Genomic DNA, 23,089 nt, shown 5'->3' with positions numbered 1-23,089 from the left:
TGCATTTATGCAGGGACCACCGTGAGACTCAACAGTTTGACAGCCAAGAGAAAAACTAACACAACATTTCATCTCAAGGCACTTTACAAAAAAGGGTTAATTCATTCCAGTTGATCCAAATCGTCCAACAATGCAGTCAAGTTCAGTTCATTATTCAAATCAGTTCATAAAGTTTTCTTTATAAACCAAACAGATTCCACTGAGTAATAGACTTGCAACATACTAGTGTAGCATGTAGCAACACTAGATAGTCCCTTGCATACAATGGTTGACTTTACAGCAATCCCTCATACTGAGCAAGCATGTGGCGACAGCGGAAAGAAAAACTTCCCTATAACAGGAAGAAACTTCAGAAGAATCTGTCTCAGTGTGAACGGCCATCTGCCCCGACTGACTGAAATAATCTTCCCAACTAAACAAAAATGGACAACTAGGTGACATGACCTTGTTTGAGGCAATTTTCCAATTGTAAGTATTCTATTCTATTTTAAATACTCGGCTCTAATTTCAGTGTTTACTTTATAAAGTGAGCGAAATGTCTTTTTTTTGTTTGTTTTAAGGCGGAATACTTTTTTTCCAATTTGTCCTTGCTGCTAATTAGTTTCTTTACTTTGTCTGAAAAACAAAAGGCACGTTCACACCGTCTAGGTGAAGGTCTAAACAAAAGAAATGCACCTGAAAGAAATGAAATATTAAAGCTCCGAAACGTTCCCGCAATGTTTTTTTTCCGGAATTTGACTTAATGACAGGCCAGTGTGCATCCAAAGGGCATGACAAATAAAATACTTTCAAAAGACCTGTGAAGTAAAACGTGCTGGTGTTGAGTCATTCAGAATGATTTATACCTGTGGGTATTAAACACTTTATGACGAGTGCCACTTCAGAAAAAGTTTTCCAGGTTTCACTATTTCTACAGACTTTTTAAAACAAACATACAACATGATTTAAACAGTGTCTTTCTATTACTACTGAATGGTAGTCTGTCTTCCACTTTTACTTAAAAGTTGAAGTTTGTAGTTGGAGAAATTAAGAGAACGGTCCAAAGAAGTTGGACTTCTCAATAGGAAATTCAGTTTTCTCGAACAATGACCGTAAGATCGAACATGACCAACTTACATGAAAACAACCTTCTGAAGCGCAAATAAATGCTGACTATTTCTATCCTATTACATATTTCGCACTCTCAGTCATATACGACCTCCTTCGATGACCATATTGCTAAACTTTTTGAAAATATAGATTACAGTGGAATTTAGGTAATCTGTATTAGCATTGGATTCCAATGCTAATACCAGTAAGCAAATCCACATAAATATTGCTCAGCACATCACACTGATTTTGAAAACTGGAACCGAAACAAGTGGGAAAAAAATATGGTTTAATATCATTCCCAGATCCAGCTTTAAACACACAAGTAGAAACCACCACATCATGTTTCTGATTCAACGTTATCTATAGCACCACAGCAAATATGTTTGGATTGCACCTCAGAAAAAAAACAACTAATGGCAAAACTTCTTTTGAGTGTCAGTAACGGAGGTCTGAGTGCCACAGTTTTATTAGAATCATGGATTTATACTGCGTCCACAACTTTCAAAACAACCTCAACATCATCTAAGCTTCTCGCACAGTTATGCATGACAATCGACACGGCGGTTCATGGGGAGTATTAACGTTTTAGTCACACTGGATTGCTCTCAACTGTAAATTATTTATGAGTTGCACATGATTTATGGGAAAACTTTGACTCTGGGGAAGTGTCAAAGTGACACGCTGCTGACAGGACAAATCCCACCACAAATAATAAGTACATGATAATTTGTTCCTGATGCCTTACTCTACATCTCTAATTGGAAACATGATTTTTATTTTTTTTTCCAGTGATGCAAAAAGCCTATCAAATGGTGTGCCACGTTTTATTCAGGGCACAAGAAAACAACAGCAGACCGATAATCTCTGTAATAAAGCATTGTGCAGTTATAATACTTATTGATTATATCTAAATTCATCTCCAGTTTGTCATTTTTAAATTTGCTTGACCTAGAAAGTACATCAACATACGACCATAGAGTCTGCACTGGCAGCGTCAAACTTATGAGTTATTGAAGGAAGGCACTAGAGGGACAGAGCCACCCTCAGGAGCCCAGTGGCCATGAATTGCATGTCCATCTTTTGAAAGGAAGCTCCTGAATAAAACATGACTGAGCATGGAAGTACTATATTATAAGTTTATAGAACAAATCCCCTACAGTTCTTAAGAATACTACTATGGTGATACATTTAGATCAGTGGGTCGGGGAGGAAAACGAATGTCCCTAATGTATTTCAATAACAGTAAGATGAAGCTATGGAAGAATCCAGGCCATGCATGGGGGAATAAACCACCTCCCGGCACCAGCAGGGGGGTTTTGGGATGGGCAAGCTGAGTGATGCTGCCTCTGGCGTAGCAACCCCTCGCTTGTGCCTTTGCTGTTGTTCTCTGAAAACGTGGCTGAGCGCCAGAGGGCCAGCCTGTGCCACTCTGCTTAATTTCAGCCCAGTATTCGTCACACAGAGCCAATCGATGGAAAGTTCTTCACCTACAGCCAACCATGCCTGTAGGGGGATGACCCCGTGACCCCTCTCCCAGTTCTTAACCTCTCTAAAATCCAGATCCATACTGTCAGCTTGCTTGGCTTTGCTTAGTCTAGCCGTTTTCTGGACACAGAACAGGCAATACACATGGCCACCCTGACGGCAGCCCACTTGTGTCAGGAAAATATGCCCATTCCCCTTACAGCCTACAAGAAATGGACGGAAGCCAACATAACTAGAAGAGTGCCAGAATATTGAAATATGATTTAGATGTTGTCTAAAAATCTCTCCTCGCATTTTGTGTTTTTGCACTACTGCGCAAATCATTTCAGAGGACTGAAGAGGTCTACCGCGCCAGAAAAAGTAGGAAGGCTCACAGCATTCAGTCAGAGAAACTAAAACATAAGTGGTTCCACTGGGTACATTCTCAGCCACTTTGTGTAGGCATAAAACAAACTTTTACATAACTGCTTTGCGTGTGCATAAAGCTATCCTTTTCAGGTCATCTTCAGGGGAATGCAAAGACACCATAAACAAGCAATTTGACCTCACTTGTGAAGACGCTTTCAGGAGCACCGCGGAGAGGCTGCCTGTTTTAATGGTGACAGAGGCTGTTTGAGTGTCACTGTAATGAGAGAGCTTTGAAAGGTAACAAAACCGCCCCACTCACTTATGGTATTTCAATTAGAGGAGGATTTCAGAGCATGCAGTCTTTCTGAGTGACACAGGATTTGCCATTAAACCTCAGAATATCTGCCTTTCGTGAAAGCACCTCCCCATGTGCAGTGGCACATGAAAAGCAGTAAGGCCGCCCACGCATTTCCCCACTTCTCCCGTGTGCCGTCATAGGAAGTTAACATGTGGGTCCTTACGAGTCCTGTTCAACGTCCTGTCATCAGAAAGGTGTTTTTCTGACACTTGGACGTTAAGTGATAATTGAAGTGAGGATCTATTGTAAGGGTATAAGAATTTATGCGTCGGAATGAAACTCTCGCATTATTACCTTAAGTCAAAGAAAAAAAACAAAACAATTGGACATGGGTTTTCACACACAAACAGAAAACACTATATAACCGTCTAATTGCTTTTATTTCAACATGTATAAATACTTCTGTTAAAATTATATATAAATGATTAGAATAACTATAATATTATACATAAGATGCATTTATAATTTTGAGTTTGATGCATACAGTTAATCAAAAATACACATAAACATATGCAGAAATAAGTAGTTGCCTTTCAGTACTTAATGATGTACTTTTCTGCTGTTAATTAGTCAGACTGATTACAGCCTCTACCTGAGCAGACAAGCTGGCCATTTGTTGCTAACTGTAGCTGCGTTTCATGGAAAAGCATTTTATTAGCATTTTAACCAGCGTTCTGTGTCTTTAAAAAGAAGACAGTGGTTATTCACATGAGAAATTGAGATAGGAGGCAGTGGGTGACCCATAAACTTCATCTGTGAAATATGTGCCGAGAACAGAAGTTGTAGAGCGTTCAAGGTCAAAACAACTCGGGTTACATAAAAACAACAACAAAAAAACCTATTATAGCAGTTTTTGTGAATGTTACTGTTTTCATGTCTAAGAGCCGTACTGTGACGAGAAATGCTTTACATGTTCCGTCATCAGCAAGTGTTTCACACTGGAAAATTATTGGTGCCTCCAACCTCCATTTCCCACAAAAATAATTGGCTATTTGAAAAGATAACAAATGGTTTAATGTTTCCAAAATAGCCTTAACTAAACTACTATGAGGTTGTTTTTTTTTTTTTTTTTTTTTTTTTTTAGATTGGAGTCATTGTAAGACAACAGAAGTCTGCTTTAGTTTTGGCTCCTCTTGTGGAAGAAGTAAACTTCAATCTAAATCTGGATTTACAATAAATTGAGACACCAGGAAAGCTACATGACAGGTAAAATATGAACATTGACATGACCGCTATTTTTTCAGTAAAGAGTAATATATCACACTACCATAGCAATCGGTAAAATAATTAACTTTTTAAAGGATTAATGAGTAGTCAGAGTTGGATTACTTCTGCAAGGCAACTGCGTCAACTGGGTATGAACTGTCAATAACCTTTTTAACAGAGCCTCACTTCAAAACTAGCGATCCCTTTAAGACACACCGCCTCAAAGAGAGCCATCATGTTCTGGATCAGAGAGGCATTTGTCACAATCTGTTGTCCTAATTAGCATTACATGGAGGGTGACACATGCACATACGGCAGCAGCCTCAATGAGTGCCACCACTTCATCATCAGCCTCTGTAGTGTAATACTAATGGTTTCACACTTGTGGTCCATCCGTCAGCCCCTCATTGTAAACTGTGTGACTCATTCAGTGTGAAAAATAAAATATGCTAGATTTGATTCCATTTCATTAAAGCGGCAGGAGGAGTGGGGTCGAAGGGGTGGAGGTGTTTAGCAGTAGTGGCCAAATTCAAAGTGTTTCAGCCTGCAATGTCGGGACAAATAGTAAAAAAAAAACAAAAAATTGGGCTCAGGACGCATTTATACTGTATTATCTGGCATGTAAGCGCTCACGTCTGATGATAAATGGTCCTCCTCATTTTACTTGCCTGGCAGAGAAGATGTGCATGGCGACAGAGGGCAAAAGAATGGAAAAGAGCAAAGTAAAACATTCATTGGACAATGCTGATTGATGGCTTTATCATGTTAGAGGCGAAGTGGCCTGAGAAGGCCAGGGTGATGATGTATTGTTTAACAATACATCGGAACAGTACGTGAATACAAACCGCTGCCTTCATTTCTCCTCATCTCCATGCCTGCGAATGTGGGCGTGCGAGCGAGCGCAGTTTGGTGTCTCGGCTGGAACAGGAAGACTGATGAGTCAAGATATGATGTATGCCCTGTCCTCCTGCTCCCTCTCCATCAGCAGGCATCCACGGCATGGGTAATGACGACGAGGGCAGCCTGGACAGCAGCGTATTACTTTACAATGCTAAAAGATAATGAACTAGCTTCCCGCTGCGGTGGGAAAATCTTCTCAGGCATCCAATTACTGCCTTTAAAATCCATCTCCAGATGACCCAAAAAACACACACACATTTTTGTCTGCTTCTATTTTGAAGCTCAAGTGAAAAAATTGGGAATGCCAACAAAGTGAGGAAGGCAGAGGTTGATAAGGGAGGCAATTAATCTACATTTTTAATATACTAATGGATGTTTGTCCGGGTCGAAACGGTGGGGGTTGGGGGAGTAAATAGTGAAAGAAATCACGGAGGAGCAAAACAGAAGGAACAAATCTACAAAGGCAGTTTAGGAAGAAACGTAAGTGGCGCTACAGTTGACAGAGGCATTTTCTCACTCTGAACTCACTGAAGCTCTTGACTACTCCTTTCATTTGGTGCTTTGAAATAATTGCTGCATTTGCAAAAGTTCTGCTTCACAGTTTGAAATTGGTGACAAAGTGGCGAGCGGTGCTCAGAGCCCTCCCAGTGCATGTGGGTATGTGACAACACACAGGAGGAACCTTCTTCAAAGAGAGCTAAAAAGGAAAAAAAAGGAAACTTTTCTCCCAGAAGGACGCTGCTGCTTTCCCACAAGTGTTACCCGTGGCAGAGGCTATTGCTTTGCTGCTGTAGCGCAATAAAAAGCCTTTTTATAATAAACTATTCCGGCAAGGCCGCAACATTTTACAGCACGCCGTAAAGGGGACAGGGTTGGGTCGGAGAAACTGCTGAAGTAATCGACCATAAATGTGATCAAACCCAAAATAAACTTCCCATTACCAACAGTCATTAGCTTCGTTACACTGTAACCTTTAGAGATGTAGTCAGGTGCAGACCTTCGTTCAATTTTGAAATTGTTTTGGGTCAAAACCTGATTACAGCAGCCTTTACGTTGTGATAAGGCTTAGTAGAAGCTCATTAGACTAATTAGAGCTAATTACAGATGAGCAGACTTTCTAAAGAAGGAGTTGTGTCAACAGATGCCCTCAGCATTCTCTGTGAAGTATGTCCTCTTAACTTCATTAGAAAGAAAGATTTCAGAATTACCCTTCGCTCCACTGACAGTGACATTTTTTTTCTGTTTTGCCTCCCTTTCCTCATCGATTTTCATATTTTTCATTGCTTTTACTGTCTGTCAGCATAATTGATCATGAAACTGTTCCACAGTTATCAAAAAAAGTAAAAATGCCAATTGGATGTTGCCAGTCAGCAGTGGAAGGCCCCCAAAACAGTTCATCTTACGTAGAGAGGAGGATCTGTGATGCTTATTACAGTAAACAGCATTATGAAAGCTTTGAAATATCAGGAAATTGTATATATTTGGTGGGCCCTAAACTGAAATTGTTGAGTGTCAAAATGGTTTATCAAAAACAATTTTACTTTAACGGATATCTCCGACTTCTAAAATTCTGTAGGAAACCTGTGGGCTGAGATGAAAATAAGACAGCATAGGAAAGTACTCTAGACTCTAGATGTCCTAGAGAGACTGAAAAAAAATATGAAAATGAAAAAGAAATGGTCAGAGACCACATATAAATAATGTAGCAGTGGAGGGGAATCAGTATTTGTCAAACCAGCATTTCTTTTTCGACACAACTATTTCTTAATGTGAGATTTTTCTCAATGTACTCAACTAAAAAGTTGGATATTTTTACAATTTTCCACATATAAATACCACAAAAATGTTTTAATTTATCCAAAGAGCTTTTACACTTTTACATGTTTTTATCAGGAATATCGTAAAGACCATAATTGTGGGAAAGCAGTACAATGCGTTGTTATATTTTTGACACCGCAGATCCTAAATGGCACTCGATATCATAAACTCAAAGCCCAGTTTGCAGCTTTAGGCAAGTTTCAAGCATGCTAAGCTTCCTGTTTCATCTCCTTTTGTTTTGTCTCCACCTCCAAGATGAAACAGGCCGCAGGAATCCGACAACCTCATGGTGTTCTCACTAGATCGACCCACAAAGCGTAAATTTTGCCAAAAGGGACAAATCAACGTCGTTCACATGTTGAACAAACTTAGACTCAGAAAACTTCAATCAGTTGGATTTTACCTTTAGAGCGTCATGCTCTCGGATATGCTGCTGCTGTGCAGCGTTAGCTCACTTACTAACATACAGATCACTTTCCTAAGCTGAAACCTTCAAATATTGAAACACTTAACATGCCTCAGCATTTGTGTTAAGAGATTAACACTGTGGCAGGTCTCCCATTTCTTATTTCAACAATCCTCATAAAAAGGCATGCAAGTATAACATATTCTATATACAAGAGTGTGACTTCTTAATCTTCAGCACTCCCATTACAGACTTCAGTTCTGTGTGCAGGAAAACCTGTTGTATCAGAATTGGAACATGTTTCCTCTGGAGGAAAGGAGGTGATGGTGTGGGCTGATTTATCTGTGTGTGTGCGTGTGTGTGTAAACGGGGGGGAAATGTCGGCTCTGCTTTTACTTTACCTTATTTCCTCTTTTCTATCTCCGAGGCGTGTTGCAGGGAGGAGGGAGAGGACCTTATCTTTGCGGCTTTTCATGCCACAGTGATCCCGAGTAATCTAATTCAGCCTTCCCTTTTCTCGCTTGTGTGCTTCTCACACATTGGGACATGCAGATTGTAAAAACTTTAAGCATGTGACGGCGTGTGTGTGTGTGTGTGCGTGGGTGAGAGGGAAAGTGGGAAAAAAAAAGGAGGACCGAGGGAGATGGACAGAGTTAATGAGTCCTGAATGTGTCTTCATGTATTGGTATTTTTGTGTGAGCGTGTTACGTGCTGAACCAGGAGATGCTGTGCACCTCTGGAAGCTGTTTGTGAAAGAAAAGAAAAAACACACACACACACACACACACACACACACACACACACACACACACACAGGAGGAAATGTGAAACAACTGCATGTCACCAAGTCTAACGTTGGAAAACATGCAAGCGCATCTCGATAGAATGAAAATATGAAAGAATGGGAAACAAAACATAAACGTTAAATTCCCAACGCATTTGTTTTTGTCATTTTCATGAAAATGTACAATATTACAGTCGCCACTAAAGAAAAGCATTTCAGTGTTATGCAATGGCTTTTTAATGACTTGCACAATTATGGGGAAGGGTGTTGAATTGACAGCTGTCCTGTAAACACTAACACCCTTCACAAAAGGCACCCTTCAGTGCTTAAAAAAAAAAAAAAGCCTGGGAGCGAGAGCTCAGTCCAAGTATATCAATGGGAAGTTGAGTGGGAGGCAAGTTCATTTGTACAGCACAATTCACACACAGCACAATCCACACTGCTTTCCAAAAAAATTTGAGGAAAAAGTTTAAAATGATAGAAACCTTCAAGGCTTTGCTTATTTCTCGAATTGTCAAATGCTGCACTATTTTTACGTGAGGTGTGCTCCAGTAAAACAGTCTAAGATGAAGGTTGTTCTTTCCTCAAGAGGTATCTTTATGTTTTGTAAGAGAAGCAGAAGCTAAGTTTAAAGATAAAGTTGGGCACATGTTATTTGTTGTTTTTGGTGACAGGCGTTTGTTATGGCTTTGCCCTGAAGTCTCTCTTGCATCAACTCACCTTACGGATTTCAAACAATCCTCCAACTTTCTGAGTTTTGTCCTGGCTTTTGAGTTTGCCAACAAGGCAAACTGCTTCATTCCCACAGAATCCACTGACCGCCAAACTTAAAGTTTGGCACCCGAGTTTCCAGTTGGAAAATACTCTGAAGTAGGTTGGTTAAGATGTGAAGGAGATCTTCTGCAAAGCAGAGCAACCTCATGCTGCTACTCTGCTTATTCCTTCCCAAGCAGAAGGAAAAGGTTGCATCAGCAAAAAGGATAAGAGAATCATGAAGCAGAGTCTATTTAAGAGTTTGAGGGAAATTTACATTTAACCCATCGTCACTGATGGAGGGAGACATGCCGTCTGATGGTTGCAGTAAGCCATGTTTTACCTAGTCTAAAGTCAGCAGAGTCATCTATCAGAAAATGTTGGAGCTTCCTCTTACTGATGACCTTTGTGGACATGCTGATTTCATTTTCAAACAGAACTTGGCACGACCTACACAGAAGTATCAATATCTGGTTTATTCTATCATTGTGCTTCCATTGCCATTTGCAGATATACACCATATGGACCTGCTGTCATCTGAACAAATACCCTGCTTTATCATAAACAACCAATCAGAGTCAGGAGGAGGGACTTAGAGTCAGTCACTCTCTGCTATGCTACAGCTAGTTCACAACCACAAAGCCTGTCATGAATGCTCAGGCTAGTTAGCATTGCAACCAATTACAGCACACAAACAGCTTTCCTGGAACGGTAAGTTGTGTCTCCACCATTAGCACATTTTGCAGCGCATTCATAAGGATTATTGACAGCACTAGGACCTTCCCCTTGGCTCTGATTGGTTGTTTTTGACAGAGAGTGGTGCACTTCTTCAGATGGATATGATAGCTCTTGCAGAAGGTGGAGGAGCACAAGCCTTCCATAGATTATCTGTCTCAATTTGCACTACCATGACTTATTGATAACTTTAATAAACATGTAAAAATAAAAATAAAAATGTATATATAAAACACCACAGCAGTTTCACTGATTGGCTGATTGGATCCATACCCTGCTTAGTGTGTAATTGAATCGAATCACTGAAATAACTAAACTTTATGAACATATTCTAATTGTCTGAAATGTTCTTGTAAAAATAATTTAAAAACAACTGCAGAGCAGAGTATCAGATTATGTTCTGCTGTCAAAAATCTTTTTCAGTAAAGGGAACAGTACAGGTCCCTACTGGCTTACAGAAGAAAGTGCACACACACACACAAATACACACAGGAATATCATCATTACCTCCTATTTGCCATCTAAGCAATCCTGTCTAACTGATTTAGCCAAGTTCAGGAAATAATGGTAATGTTGGTTTCATTGAGATGGATTGTTGCTGCTACGATTAAAAAAAAAGTCATATGATTTATGGCGAGCAATAAAAATGGCTCACAGTGTAAAATGAGCAGAACCATCACCTTGAGAAAGAATGACTGAGTATGTTCTGTCTTAAAAAAAAATATATTTTTTTCACTCATTTGGGCTCCACACAACTGTAAATTAACAATACAAATACAAAAATAAGTGCAAAAATCTTTGGTTTTTGTTTTCCGTTTTACTGTTGCCGAATAAAGCCTTTTGAAAAGAATCACACACAATCGTCTATGCGGGTTTTTGTCATTTTAAAAGTGTGGGAGCGACTCTATGTTCCTGGAGCACCCAAAGCAGGGTGTTACGTCAGTGACATGAAAAGGATGCGAGAAAAGGAAGTCGGATAATACGGGAGCGTTAAAGACGGCGCTGCAATTATCCGGAGAATGGATCAGTGGGTGAGGATGCCTCGTGTTCCTCTAAATCCAGGAACAGCCGCCCACAGGCATCAATCATCCGCGTAGCTACGGGCTATACTTGGAGAATGGGAATAACGCAACAGTCGGGTCTCTATCCTACACATCAGAGGTCGCAAAATAAAAATAATTACAATCTTTTTACTTTTAATTTTTAGTAATCAGCACTGTTGTAACACAGTGCCTCTATTTTATTCTTTTCGTCAACACAGCTGATGTTTCTTGCAGCTCACCTGTACGCTGCTGTTCTGCGTCAGAGGCAGTGCTCTCTGGGATGCACAACAAAGCTGCAGAAATGCATGAAGGGTGATCCGTGTGAACTTTGACAAGAGTGAATCTTACACAGCAGGCTCTCTGGGCCTTGCCGAGAAAGATACACAGCTCCAGGCTTCCCCCTCAGGTCAAAACCAGATCCAATCTGAGGCCTGTGGTAAGCTACACCGCTCTCGTTTCCTCGCCTGATCCTAAATGCACGCCACGGGGCTCCGGCCTGCAGGATATCACCACCTCTACCTTCCCAGTGCAAACAGCAGAGGTCCGAGAGGTGAAGACTGTATGTATGTGTGTGAAAGTTGTATGTATTTTATTGTGGTTTATAAGACACATCAGCATAAAGTGGTAAAGCGGAAGCAAAAACTTGATTTTCAAAATGGCTTTCCCCTTACACTGCGATGCCTTAAATAGAATCCAGTTTAGTCAATTGATCAACTAAATGGAAAATTAGCTCCATCTGTGAGTGAAAAACAATCGTGGCATGAGACGGATGTTCCTTGAAAGCACCAGAAGTCGGGATATTGTCCGGGTTATTGTTTTATAACCTAATTCCGCTTCAGTCATTTCCTTAATCCTATTGCTGAGCTTTCAGGTGTGTTTCTTATGTTGTTTGAGGATAAACTGCACAAATACTTACTTTATTTCTTAATTGAAGTATGTGAACAAAACTACAACAAAGTGTGAGCTAGTAGTATTGCAGTTATTTTTAACATATGTAAATTCATTGCATAATTTTAATTTCATTGGTATTTGTTTTGAAACAATACCGTGTCCCGAATTTGTCATTCTATTTAATTTATCCCCCATTGGTAGTTAGTTTAGTTTTTCTTTCCTGTTATGAAAACCCATGAGCGCAGGATCCATGCATAAATTTGTGCTTGAAACTACTTAAATGCTCGATTTTACATGCAGAGCAAGAAGAGAGGAGCCATGTATTTTGATGCTCCACTGAGCTGGATGAAACATCACTCACCATGGCCAGAGGCACAATGCCTGCCAGTTCCTCCTGCGCCAGGCGAATCTCTGTCTCGACCTCTTTTGTGATGGCACGACTGGCCGGGTACTCCACTTGCCAGGCCATCCAGCGGCTGCCTGTCGGCTGTGGGAAGCTTTCCATTTTCAGATCCACCTGGAGAACCCTCTGAGCTCCCAACTCAGATCTAAAATTACATATAAACAAAAAAAAAAGAAGACATCAGTGAAGGTTGAAACATGGCTGGGTGAGAAATAACTCTCAGTGCTTGCCTAAAGTGTTCATAGCCATTGAACTTTTTCACACGTTCTCACATATTATGCAGATTATTCAAAGTTATCTGAGGGCAACACAGCCCTGTGTTATGTGCAACACAGGGCAGCACATAATTGTGAAGTGGATGGAAAGGTTTGTGTGGTTTTCAGCACCTTTTATGAATGACAATCTTAAAAATGTGACATTAATGCTTTCTTGAACCACATGTTGATGCGACTGCATCAAATATTTTAGGGTATGTCTTTAAACTTTGAACATCTGCAAACAGAACTTTGTCTCAAATTCTCTAGGAGATTAATGTGAACCAGCAACTCTTAAATTCTGGCCAAGATTCTCCCTTGGATTTAGGCCTGGACTTTTTCTAGGCTATTAAAGCACATGCATATTATTTGATCTAAATCATATTATTACACTTTTCTGTTTAGTGATGCCCTGCTAAAAGGTGAATCCCCAAACCAGTCTGAGTGTTGTTTGGTCTCCACCAGGATTTTTTCAATGAGGTAATACGTGATCGTCCTGCTGAAGAAAAGTATGACGCTGCCACCACCATGTGTCAAATTCAAATTGTCAAAGCATTTTTAATTTATGCCAAAAAGCTCAATTTGGTTTTAGATCTCTACAGGTCCTCTAGAGTAACTGTGGGCCTCTTGGTGCTCTTGCCCAGTTTTCCATTGTCTGATAATGTGTGACGTCTGAAGGCAGCTTATTTGGGGGCTTACTGCATGACACACTTTTCAGTGCACTATTTTATATTGGCCTATGTATAACAATAAAATCACAGTTAAACACATTTAAGTTTGTGGTTGTAATGTAAATAAAAGTTAAAAAATTGACATGAATACTTTCTGAATCTAAGGTTTCTGTGTGACTGTGAACTCATTCTGGTCGTTTTGTGACCTTAGGATGACGAGTGTTAAAAAGTCTGAAGTTAAACAAGAAGTCATCTAAAACCATTCCATTTATTTCACCTCAGTTTATAAGATCTGTAAAAAGAAGCTGCAATTTAATGCCCGAGGTTTTTTTCCCCGGGAGAGTTTAAAGAAACGTTTCGCTGCACATCAACCCCCGCTAAGGTGTTGATGGTTAGGTTTGTCACCGGCGCCCTTGTTTGCTCTGGAGGACCGTAAATACACGACGAGCTTTGGCATGATCCGCAGCAGCTCTGAATTAAGTCAGACAAATGGAGAGCATTGCTAATAAAAATTTCCCATGGCACCATAAGTCTCTGGTTCTCACAGTTTAAATATACAACCGGAGGCAGGAAAAGGTCAGCATTTCACAGGAGCCAGAGGAGATGCGAAATGGCAAGAGATCTGTTAGCCGCGTCCCGTGTGTCAAATGGCAGGAACTCCTTGCCAATAAATTTCACACGCGCTCTCTGTGGTACCCTGGTGCAAAACGCTGTCATGTAATTTGGTGAGAAGAGACAGACGGGGAGAGATGCATAAATCCACGCAGCAATTTGTGTGGAGAAAATGTTCTTTGTGCATATGTGGAGTAAAAAAATACTGTAAATATCCGGGCATTACGTCTAACACCTTTAAAGGCAAATTCGATTATAGCAAAAACAAAAAGGGTCAACCTCTTGGAACGACAACTCAAGCAAACGTATAACGTCATAAATTATAAATCGGGTCCTTAAAGCAGTAAAACAATAAATAATAGAAATACTCTATCTGCTGCTCTTATACTCACATAGGGCACTCTTCCAACGTTCACTTTTGCACTGAGAGAATGAAGGAATTGTTGCATAGCGGAGCACAACAACCCAATTTTCACATCCAGCAGAGGTGTATATAAATAATTAAGGTGACAACCAAATAACTTGTGTCACATTTCATAACGTTGCACCAATCATCGTGGCGAGCCGTTGAGGGCGCAGCACGACAGCACCGCCTTACATAACTGTCCCACAATGCTGTGGACGGGGGACAGATGCTAATCTCTGTTTGTAGACCAGAGGAGCCACAAGGTTCATGTGGAAAAAAACACAACGAAAAAAAAAAAACCCCAAAGTAAAACCAACAAACAAAAACAATGTTAACAGATAATGCGCTAAAGAGCCAGAAATAAACCACTGAATATGTGGCAGACATCAAGTGTCACACAGAGCCACTGTCAGTCATTAGCACAAATGGCCTACTTTCCCCAGAACAGGCAGGTTGCCTTGGCAAAAAGAGAGGAAAAATAAAAATCACAACAGAGTTGCCAGGTTTGCTTAAAATGTACTTAGACAGCAAAGAGTTAATTTCCCTTTTGCAATGTTATTTTCTACATTTTATCATCCTAGAACATGCAGAGTAATTATGAAGAGGAAAGAAAATGATATATGCTATTAAACATTTTTAATATAAAAATCTGCAAGGCAAGATGCGCCTTTCATATTCAGGCCTCTGTACTCTGATATATGTACACAAAATCCAGTGACTAAGGATGAGACCAACAGGTAACTTTTTGGCGTACCTGTGTTGTACTCATCACCATGGGTACGCCACAATTCAATGTGGTGATCCCTTTTTTTACTGCAGAGAGGAGAAGGCTGAATAAAATTAATGCATGGAAATAAATATATAGTAAGCCTGAAATGAAATGAATGAAAAGTGGTTCTAAAACGTTTTGGGTGAAAACAAATGCACACTTTGCAGGTGCTTTTGCAAAAACCAGTTTCCTTCCACTGTCCTTCTGAACTCTTCTGGGTTGCGCACAACAGCGATAAAACGATACGTGACAAGTGTGAAAGAAAGGTCAAGGGGTCAAACCGACAACCTTGTAAGTTTCAGAGATTGAGGGGAAGACTGAAAATAGTAGAATTGTGTTCGCAATGTTTTCTCTTACTTTGATGATTTTAGCAGTCGTAGTAAGTGTTTGTCTTGAAAACCTTTGCTAAAAATATTAACATGAAAGATTAATGTCCTTAGTGTGTGTGCTGAATTTACTGAGAGCTGACATAAAATGTATTTTCACGCAAAAAATTCAATTTCATACTGCCAAACAAGATGCAAATTTTGAGGAGAGAATTGTTTTTCTCATGAGAAATTAAACTCAAGGACAGAAAAGATTGGATACAGTTAGTTATGTGCAAAGGCTTCACATCTAGGCGTATTCAAACTTCAGTTTACAAATTTAAACATTATATGAAACTAGAAATCAGAAAATCAAAGAAAACTGTGAAATGAATGTCAAAGGAAACTTTAACACATTACTGTATTTATTAGTCAGAAATCTTTTATCACCGCTGAGGAAGGATTGGATGACTAAGGAATAGATGTGCAGCTTCACTAGAAAGCATTAATGCAGAAACACAGTCTGAGTAGCAGAGTCACAGCAATTAAAGTTCACAAGTGACCTTATCACAGGACAAAACCAATATTTGCAAGTCATCATCTGGACAAGTCAACATCAGTCTACAGAGAACTGCTGTGGGTGTGTGAACATAGGCGTAAATCCCAAAAGGGTCGGGGAGGGACCAGACCCCCCACCCAATCTTGGAAAAGTCTAGAATTGTCCCCCCCTCAAAAAATCATTGAATAAACGTTTGCATTTAAATGATATCAATATGAAAAGGTCAAAGACACAAAAAAAGGAAGTAAATCTGCCAGTTATCTCATAAAAAAATAAGAATAAATTTTTAGGACCCCCCTACCATTATGAGAACAATGGTTCAGTCCAAAGTGTAGGAGGAGGAGCTAGCTGTTAGCTGTGTCTCTGTATCACAAATTAAAACCCCTCCAGTAAGTAAATACTTACAGCAAAAGACATGTAAACCTTTTATTTACTTTCACTGCTCAGTGGGAAGAAACACATTAACAATACAAATCAGACTGCAGTTTGTTATTTTTGGCTGAATCATGATAAGCTGCCTTGTTAGCAAAACTGCTACACTGCTTCCATAGACTTAAGCTTTTTTGTCAAAGGGAGGAAACATTTCATTCATATTTAACTCTTTAACTTTTACGTTATTTAGAAAAGTTTGAAACTGGAGGGAGGGGCTGAGCAAGTGGACCCAGCTCAGAGTGTGGGAGCCAAGAACAGATAGAAAAAACTAAAAATTATGCCTTCAACGTAGAGTGTTTAAACCCACAGAATAAAATTTGAATATTTTTTCTATATAAACCCTGGTGCTTTAAATGTTAGGTTTAAGTTATAATACCCCCCAGAAATTCATTTCTATCTACCTGCTGGTTCTCCGTCACCCAGGACATGACAAAACTAAAAAAAGGCTTAAAAATAAAGCAACTTAAGCAATAAGTTAAATAGGCCATAACTTGTATTGGGAACCATTACAATAAATCAATGTTTATGAGATATTTTTTACCCATTAAAGCTTTTGTATTTAGAACCTTAAATTTTTGTAAAGGTGTAGCAGAGATTAGATCAGTAGGACTGAACAAAACTCGTATCTAAGCAACATTAGGATTTTAGTTTTACTTCTCTGCAGGCTGCTTACTGAGAATAAAACATGTTTGATGTGCATTACTAGTCATTTTTGGTCCTGCAGCTTGAATGTGGTTTAAAAACTTTTTAAACCACATTTTACGTTACATTTCACTGTAACTTTGCCGACCCCCCCAAAAATTGCTCTTAATAAATGTTCCTGTTTATGATCCCCCCCAATGATGAGATGGTATTTACGCTCCTGCATGTGAAGGTAAACCAAGTCACCACGCCTGAAGAACGTAATAGTCAAAATAGGAACCAAGTCAAGTAAGTATGCAGATGGAAGTATTTAGACTTAATATGGTGAGGAGGTTCAATGTTACAGAAGGAGACAGGATTAATTAATATAAAGTCAAGAGCATTTCAAAATGTACAGTGAGTTACAGGATAAAAACCTTGGCAGAGCCTCACTGTCTGGTCAACATCGTCATAAATATTGTGAAAGGCACTGGGAACAGATTTAAAAACAGGGTGTCCTTGTACGAGGAAATCCAAAATATTAATACCTCGGATGCCTAAGGCTCTGTCTGTCTGTCTGTCTGTCTGTCTGTCATTAATATGTCAACAGAAATGTATTGTTAATGGTTCTTTATGATTTGATATAAAAGTAATAAAATATACTGAAAAGTTTTACATAATAGTTCTGGTTAAATGCTACCCAGCAGGATTTAAAATTAGAAATATGCTGATCAAAGTTTTACAGAAGATTTCTAGCCTGTTTTTGTAAAAGCAGATTTTAATCAATTTCAATTTGTCTTCAAAATATTTTCTTATTGTCTTTGTGTGCTGCGTTTTCATGATATGTTTGAGGGCAGCAGAGCGACGTCACACTAAATGTCAGAGGGTTTTGGATTTTTTTTTTAAACAGCTTTCTGTGTTCACTTGGAATATTTTTGTCTGACATTAAAATGTGTTTGATGATGTGAAAGATTTAGGTGTGACAGAAAAAGCAAAAGCAGAATAAATCTTTAATGGCGTAAATACCTTTCACTGAACCGTTTTTCAAGTCCGCAGTCATAAATCGGAGGAGACAAGTTTTCCTTTGCAGAAGCCCCGACCAAAGAGAACATCACGCATGAACCAGAAGGAGCCGTGAGGGATTTAAAGTGGAGCTGAGTGTCTGCAGCTAGATTTTAGATTTTGCAACCAGGACAGATTAGGAATCATCCATCCATTTTCATTCGTTCACTCCAGATCAGGCCCATCATTTCAGTGTATCCCTTTAAAAAACAGCTGATAAAAATCAAACCACAATAAACACTACAGAGAAAGTTTCAAGAAAACTGTCCATGATAACAACATTGGATGTTTTTGCCCCCCTGGAAAGTTTCATATGATGAACTGAGACTGAAATGTTGGTGCCAGCTGGGATGTGACGCCACCTCACACCGTCTGACATCAACCTGAAGACGCTAGTGTGTGGTCTTGGGTCAAAGTTTCCTTTTCAAGTTTGTAGTAATAATCACATGACCCTCTGCTCATTCCACTGTCACTTTCAGCACTGGGCCAGATTCAATTAACAACAAAAGGCTCGGCCTGTGGTGGTGTGACATACAGCTGGCCCAAGCTTCAAAACATTTAAGTTAGCTCCAGTTTGACAACATCTGAAGCCTGACATATGACCAGAGGGAAGCCAGAGGTAGGCGGGAAAGACTCAGTAGATTCGAGGCCCTGAGGTTAAGAGCAGCTGGCCCTTCTGGCTTCAGAGACCAGACAGGAGAGGGAATCGGACTTGACAAGGCACTGCCGGAGACGCTGACAACGGAATCACTCAGAATAGCAAAGAGTGCTGAGAAGATGCTGTTTAGGCATGGTGAGGATACCTATTAATCACCATGACACCAGCAGCGACATACTGAAACATATGGGAATACCTTAGCATCATAATGCGATGGGCGGAGATGCCTTATGAAGCTATTTATACATCAAAATGACAATGTGATGTCTTAAAAGAAAAATGTAGCCATGGCGACACATGACAGCTTCCCACGCCACCACTGCTAGTAGCCCTGAAGATGAAATGAAATGGGCAACAGGAAGTTTAAACTGCACTGGTTAACTGGGTTCTGGTATTGGTACTATACTTTCTAATTATTGCTCCCAGGGCCAATCCTCCAGGCTGCTGAAACAAGCAGTGAGACTCCAACAGTCCTCGTATAATGTGCTGCAGTAGACAGCTCTAAACAGCTCGATGGCGAGCAAGCTGACAACCGGCATAACCAACCGACTGAGAGAACGGATGGGTGTTTTCTGTGTGCTTTGGTCTTGCTGCCCAGTTGTGGAGCTCTAATGCGAGACAATTCTGCCTGTAAACACAGGTTGACAATTATCAGGGGTTTTGCTTCATGTCGACATCCAGCCTGTAGGACACGGTGATACCTGAAGCGAGTGTTGCTCTTCTGTAACTGTTAATGAAAGTTATAGATGTCTATCGTTTTAGATTGTAAGGCTGAAATGAGATGTTCATGTTAAAACATCACAAACTTCTCATCAAAACGTGGTTCATGGAGCGAAATCCACACACTGTCAGGCCGTCACTTTGTCTGTTGCGATAAGTGTGATGAAGGTGGGAGCGATAAGCTTGACACCCTGATGTATCTATTTTGAGACTCTTACTGTAAAGTGAGAAGAAGTTCTGGTGTCTTGTTGTGTTGACAGAATCAGCTAGGAATACCAAGGTACACAGAGTTCTTTAAAACCACTAAAATGTTCTTCTGTTCCTCTGATTCAGCGTCTTTTTCGTAAGACGCCACAGGAAGAGGTGAAGTTGTCTCCAGCAGTTTGGACAACAGTCTTCCTGAGCTCTGTTATATGTTTTGATGGGCTGCTGGTCACTTGCAAGTCATTCCATTGCTGATTGCTGAGACAGAGTGGTCTGTGTGGAAAGGCATGGCATTAAAATTGATGGAGTGCCCCCTCTCACTCCCATTAAGGCGGCATTCTTATGAAGCCAGTCAGGAAAGTACTAGAAGCATGTTTCTAGAGCTGCTGACTGAGCAGATAGCCTAGCAGGATAGGAAAATGACACATCTAGATCTGTTAGTACTTTTAATTAAAACATAACACTACATTTATTGTATTTTTTCTCTAAAGTCCGGATCAAATCGTGGTGCATCTGTTTGATTTTAAAAAATGGTAACCGTGAGAATATCATACTGGTCCAGACATACAGACATAATGGAGACGGATGGTTGACCCAGCTGTCACAGCATTGAAGAAGTCTAAAATATTTGGTAACACTTTATTTGAAGGGGTGTGCATAAGACAGGCATAATATTGTCATAAACATGACACTTGTTATGAACATGAAGGAGTCGTTGTGAATGTCTTTCGGTAAATAATGACACTTTTAGTGCAACGTTGACAGTTTTAATGCACTTTTAATGTAAGGTTTGTTACAACTTTGCATTAAAGTGTCATTATTTACAGAAAAATGCAAAGTTGGCGATTTTAATGGACTTTTAGTACAAATTTGCACTAAAAAAAATCATTATTTACCAAATGACACTTCATGACAACAGTCGTAGACATTCATGAAGACTCCTTCATGTTGATGACAGTGTCATGTCAATCTCATGCACACCGCTACAAAAAAAGTGTTACCCAATATTCCTATACCGTTTGTGTGGGAGCGTTGTGGCTATTATTTAGGGAAAATGCCAGAGTTAGCAAATGACAGAGCAAATTCAAAGTTCTGCAACTTGTTAGCCGTTATCTGCTAATTTGTCAGAATCTGTGTTTTCTGTGTGTTTATTTTGAGTTTCCTGTGTATCTGTGTCTCCGTGTTGTCCTGTCTCCCTTTGATTAGTCCCCAGGTGTTTCTCGTTCCCTGATTACCTCTTGTGTATTTAGTGTCACCTGTGTCTCTGTGTCTTTGTCGGGTCCTTGTCGGTATTTGCCGCTCTTGGCGTTAGTTCGTTCCATGTGCCCAGTCTGTTTTCTCGTCCCTCGTTTACCGGTTGCTACCGGCGTCGAGCCCTGGCTTCAGCTTGACCGTGCTGCCCGGCTTTGGGACCGTTTTTGGGGCTGTGTTTATTTCCTGGATTACTGTTAAACCACCATATCTCATCTCATCCTGAGCCTGCTGCGTTTTCCTCACCACCATACACCACCATTTCATGACATAATTATGCTAAAATCAGCATTTGATTCACAGTTTTTATCGGTGCCTGTGTGAAAATATTAAAACGAACCACACCAATGCCTTTTTTTAGAAATAGGGACCCCAAATATCTAGACATTGTCCAAGAATCTAATTTTGGGTAAATGTAAGCTGAGTAAATAAAATCTCAGTTTTCATATGATGACTTCATCGGCTGAGGAAAACAAAACTATAAGTTCAGACCGCCAAGGCCACTGCAAAACTTCATTTTGTTGTTTTTTTTGTTTTCCTTTTAAGTCATTCAGGTGTGGCCTTGCTGGGCTTTGGATCATTGTCTTGATGCATAAGTGACTGGGCTAACTGAAGCAACCTGCAGTGCTTTAGATATTGTTCTGGTTTAACCATTGATGTGCTTTTGGATCATTTTTGTTTACAGTACTGTGTACATGTAAACGTAGCCAGTGTCGTGTCTGCCACTGATTTTGCCCTTTTCTGTACTCTGGGATGGGAGGTTCAAGGGGGTTTAGCTGAGACTCTGTCAGCCTCAGGCAGCCCACATTTACATTTAAAAGAAAGTGCAGAAGGGTCCCTGTAGGAGTCATCCTGCCAAATATACTTCAATAGCTGAAAATCGTTGCAATTTCTATTTGATGAAAATGACACAGACTGAACTGTTTTAATCATAAAAGCTCAACATCGTTTGCCAAATACCTGCCTTCACAACCCAACATCCACACAAAATCACATTTTAACATTCACGATAGCACAAATGCAGTGACAGATATAACATATTTCACATTTTACCCTTACTTTTTGAAATATGTTACCAGTTTTGCATGATCTTAGCTAATATTTGCTACTCTTGATACACGTTGATTTTTTAATTCATTATATGGATAGTTTTAGAAGTTCTAGTTTTACTCAGTTGTTTGTTTTTTGTTAGAGGAAGTGCACCTAAAATAATTTTACTGCAATCCGTGGCACTGGATGACAAACTTGATCTGATTTTTATTGAAATAATCCAACCCTTGTCATCTTGTTCTGTTTATGGAGTGTTAGAGCGATGGGAGAGGAATGGACGGAGGGATTGACAGAGCTTTTAACAAATCGATTCTGATTAATTCTTGCCCATTAAATCAGTCTGACATCGATAGTTTTATTAAACTGGATGCTTGTGCTCTTCTTAATCTGTGTTTTTGACAGATTCTCATTTTAATTATAAATTACATTGTGTATTATTTTATGAAGATTTTATAATATATTTATTACCATATATAAGATAAATAGTATCTTATTTCCATTAATTATGGTTTCATCCTGGTCCATTCCAGTCGACCGTTATAAATCAGGAGAGATTATAACCATTGGTCAAGTTAAACTGACTTTAAACAACATCCTGTAAGTTGATATTAATTATTATTAATTACAAATAACTGCTGCTGGGTCTTTTGCATGTTAATCAGATTCTAAAGTGTGTTTCCTAACTCAATCTGGATCAGCTTCAGAGTAAATAAATTTACATGGGATGTGACCGTTTCATTTCACTGATATTTATCGATTTTGTTGTCATCGAAGTTTATTTAAATTGAAAGATGTGTTGCTGTGTCAAACAGGGCTGTTTAATAGATATGCAAGTGATGCAATCTTTATTGAAAATATATTTGGATAAGTAAATGAATAACCACAGAACACAACAAAATCACTGTCTCCGTTTTTCACATCTCAAACTTTCTATTACACTGTGACAGCTTTTTATTATCTCAGCTGAATAGAGGTTCATCGACTCCACTGACACTTGCTGCTTACCGTCACAATCCTTGAGTGGATTTTGATTTTGTTTAGTTTTTGTGTTCTTTATTGTCACTTAGAAGGTCATACCATATTTAGTTAATTATTATTTTGACTTAGACGGTGTTGCCATACACGTTCTTCCATTTAGCTTCTTAGTTTATTCTTGTGTTTTGTTCCCATTTGTTGTTGTATTTATATGTCTGAGACTCTTTGCAGGCATTTTCTCTTTTGGTTGTAGATCTTTTGAATTCCTTCTCTTTATTTTTCATCTTCCCTAGGTCTCCCTGTTTGCCTTGTTTCACA

General features: G+C 39.5%; 1 protein-coding gene across 1 annotated transcript in view; it reads right to left on the bottom strand.

Annotated features, from left to right (window-relative positions):
* The window catches only part of LOC114155151 (transmembrane protein 132C), a 166,853-nt gene that overhangs the window by 37,410 nt on the left and 106,354 nt on the right, over positions 1 to 23,089 (bottom strand). The window contains exon 4 of the mRNA XM_028034905.1: positions 12,181 to 12,367. Coding sequence (XP_027890706.1) covers positions 12,181 to 12,367 — 187 coding nt within the window. The remainder of the gene's footprint in view (positions 1 to 12,180; positions 12,368 to 23,089) is intronic.

This window comes from Xiphophorus couchianus, chromosome 12 (genome assembly GCF_001444195.1).
Source record: "Xiphophorus couchianus chromosome 12, X_couchianus-1.0, whole genome shotgun sequence".
Lineage (NCBI taxonomy): Eukaryota > Metazoa > Chordata > Actinopteri > Cyprinodontiformes > Poeciliidae > Xiphophorus > Xiphophorus couchianus.
This window is presented reverse-complemented; position numbering and strand designations above follow the sequence as displayed.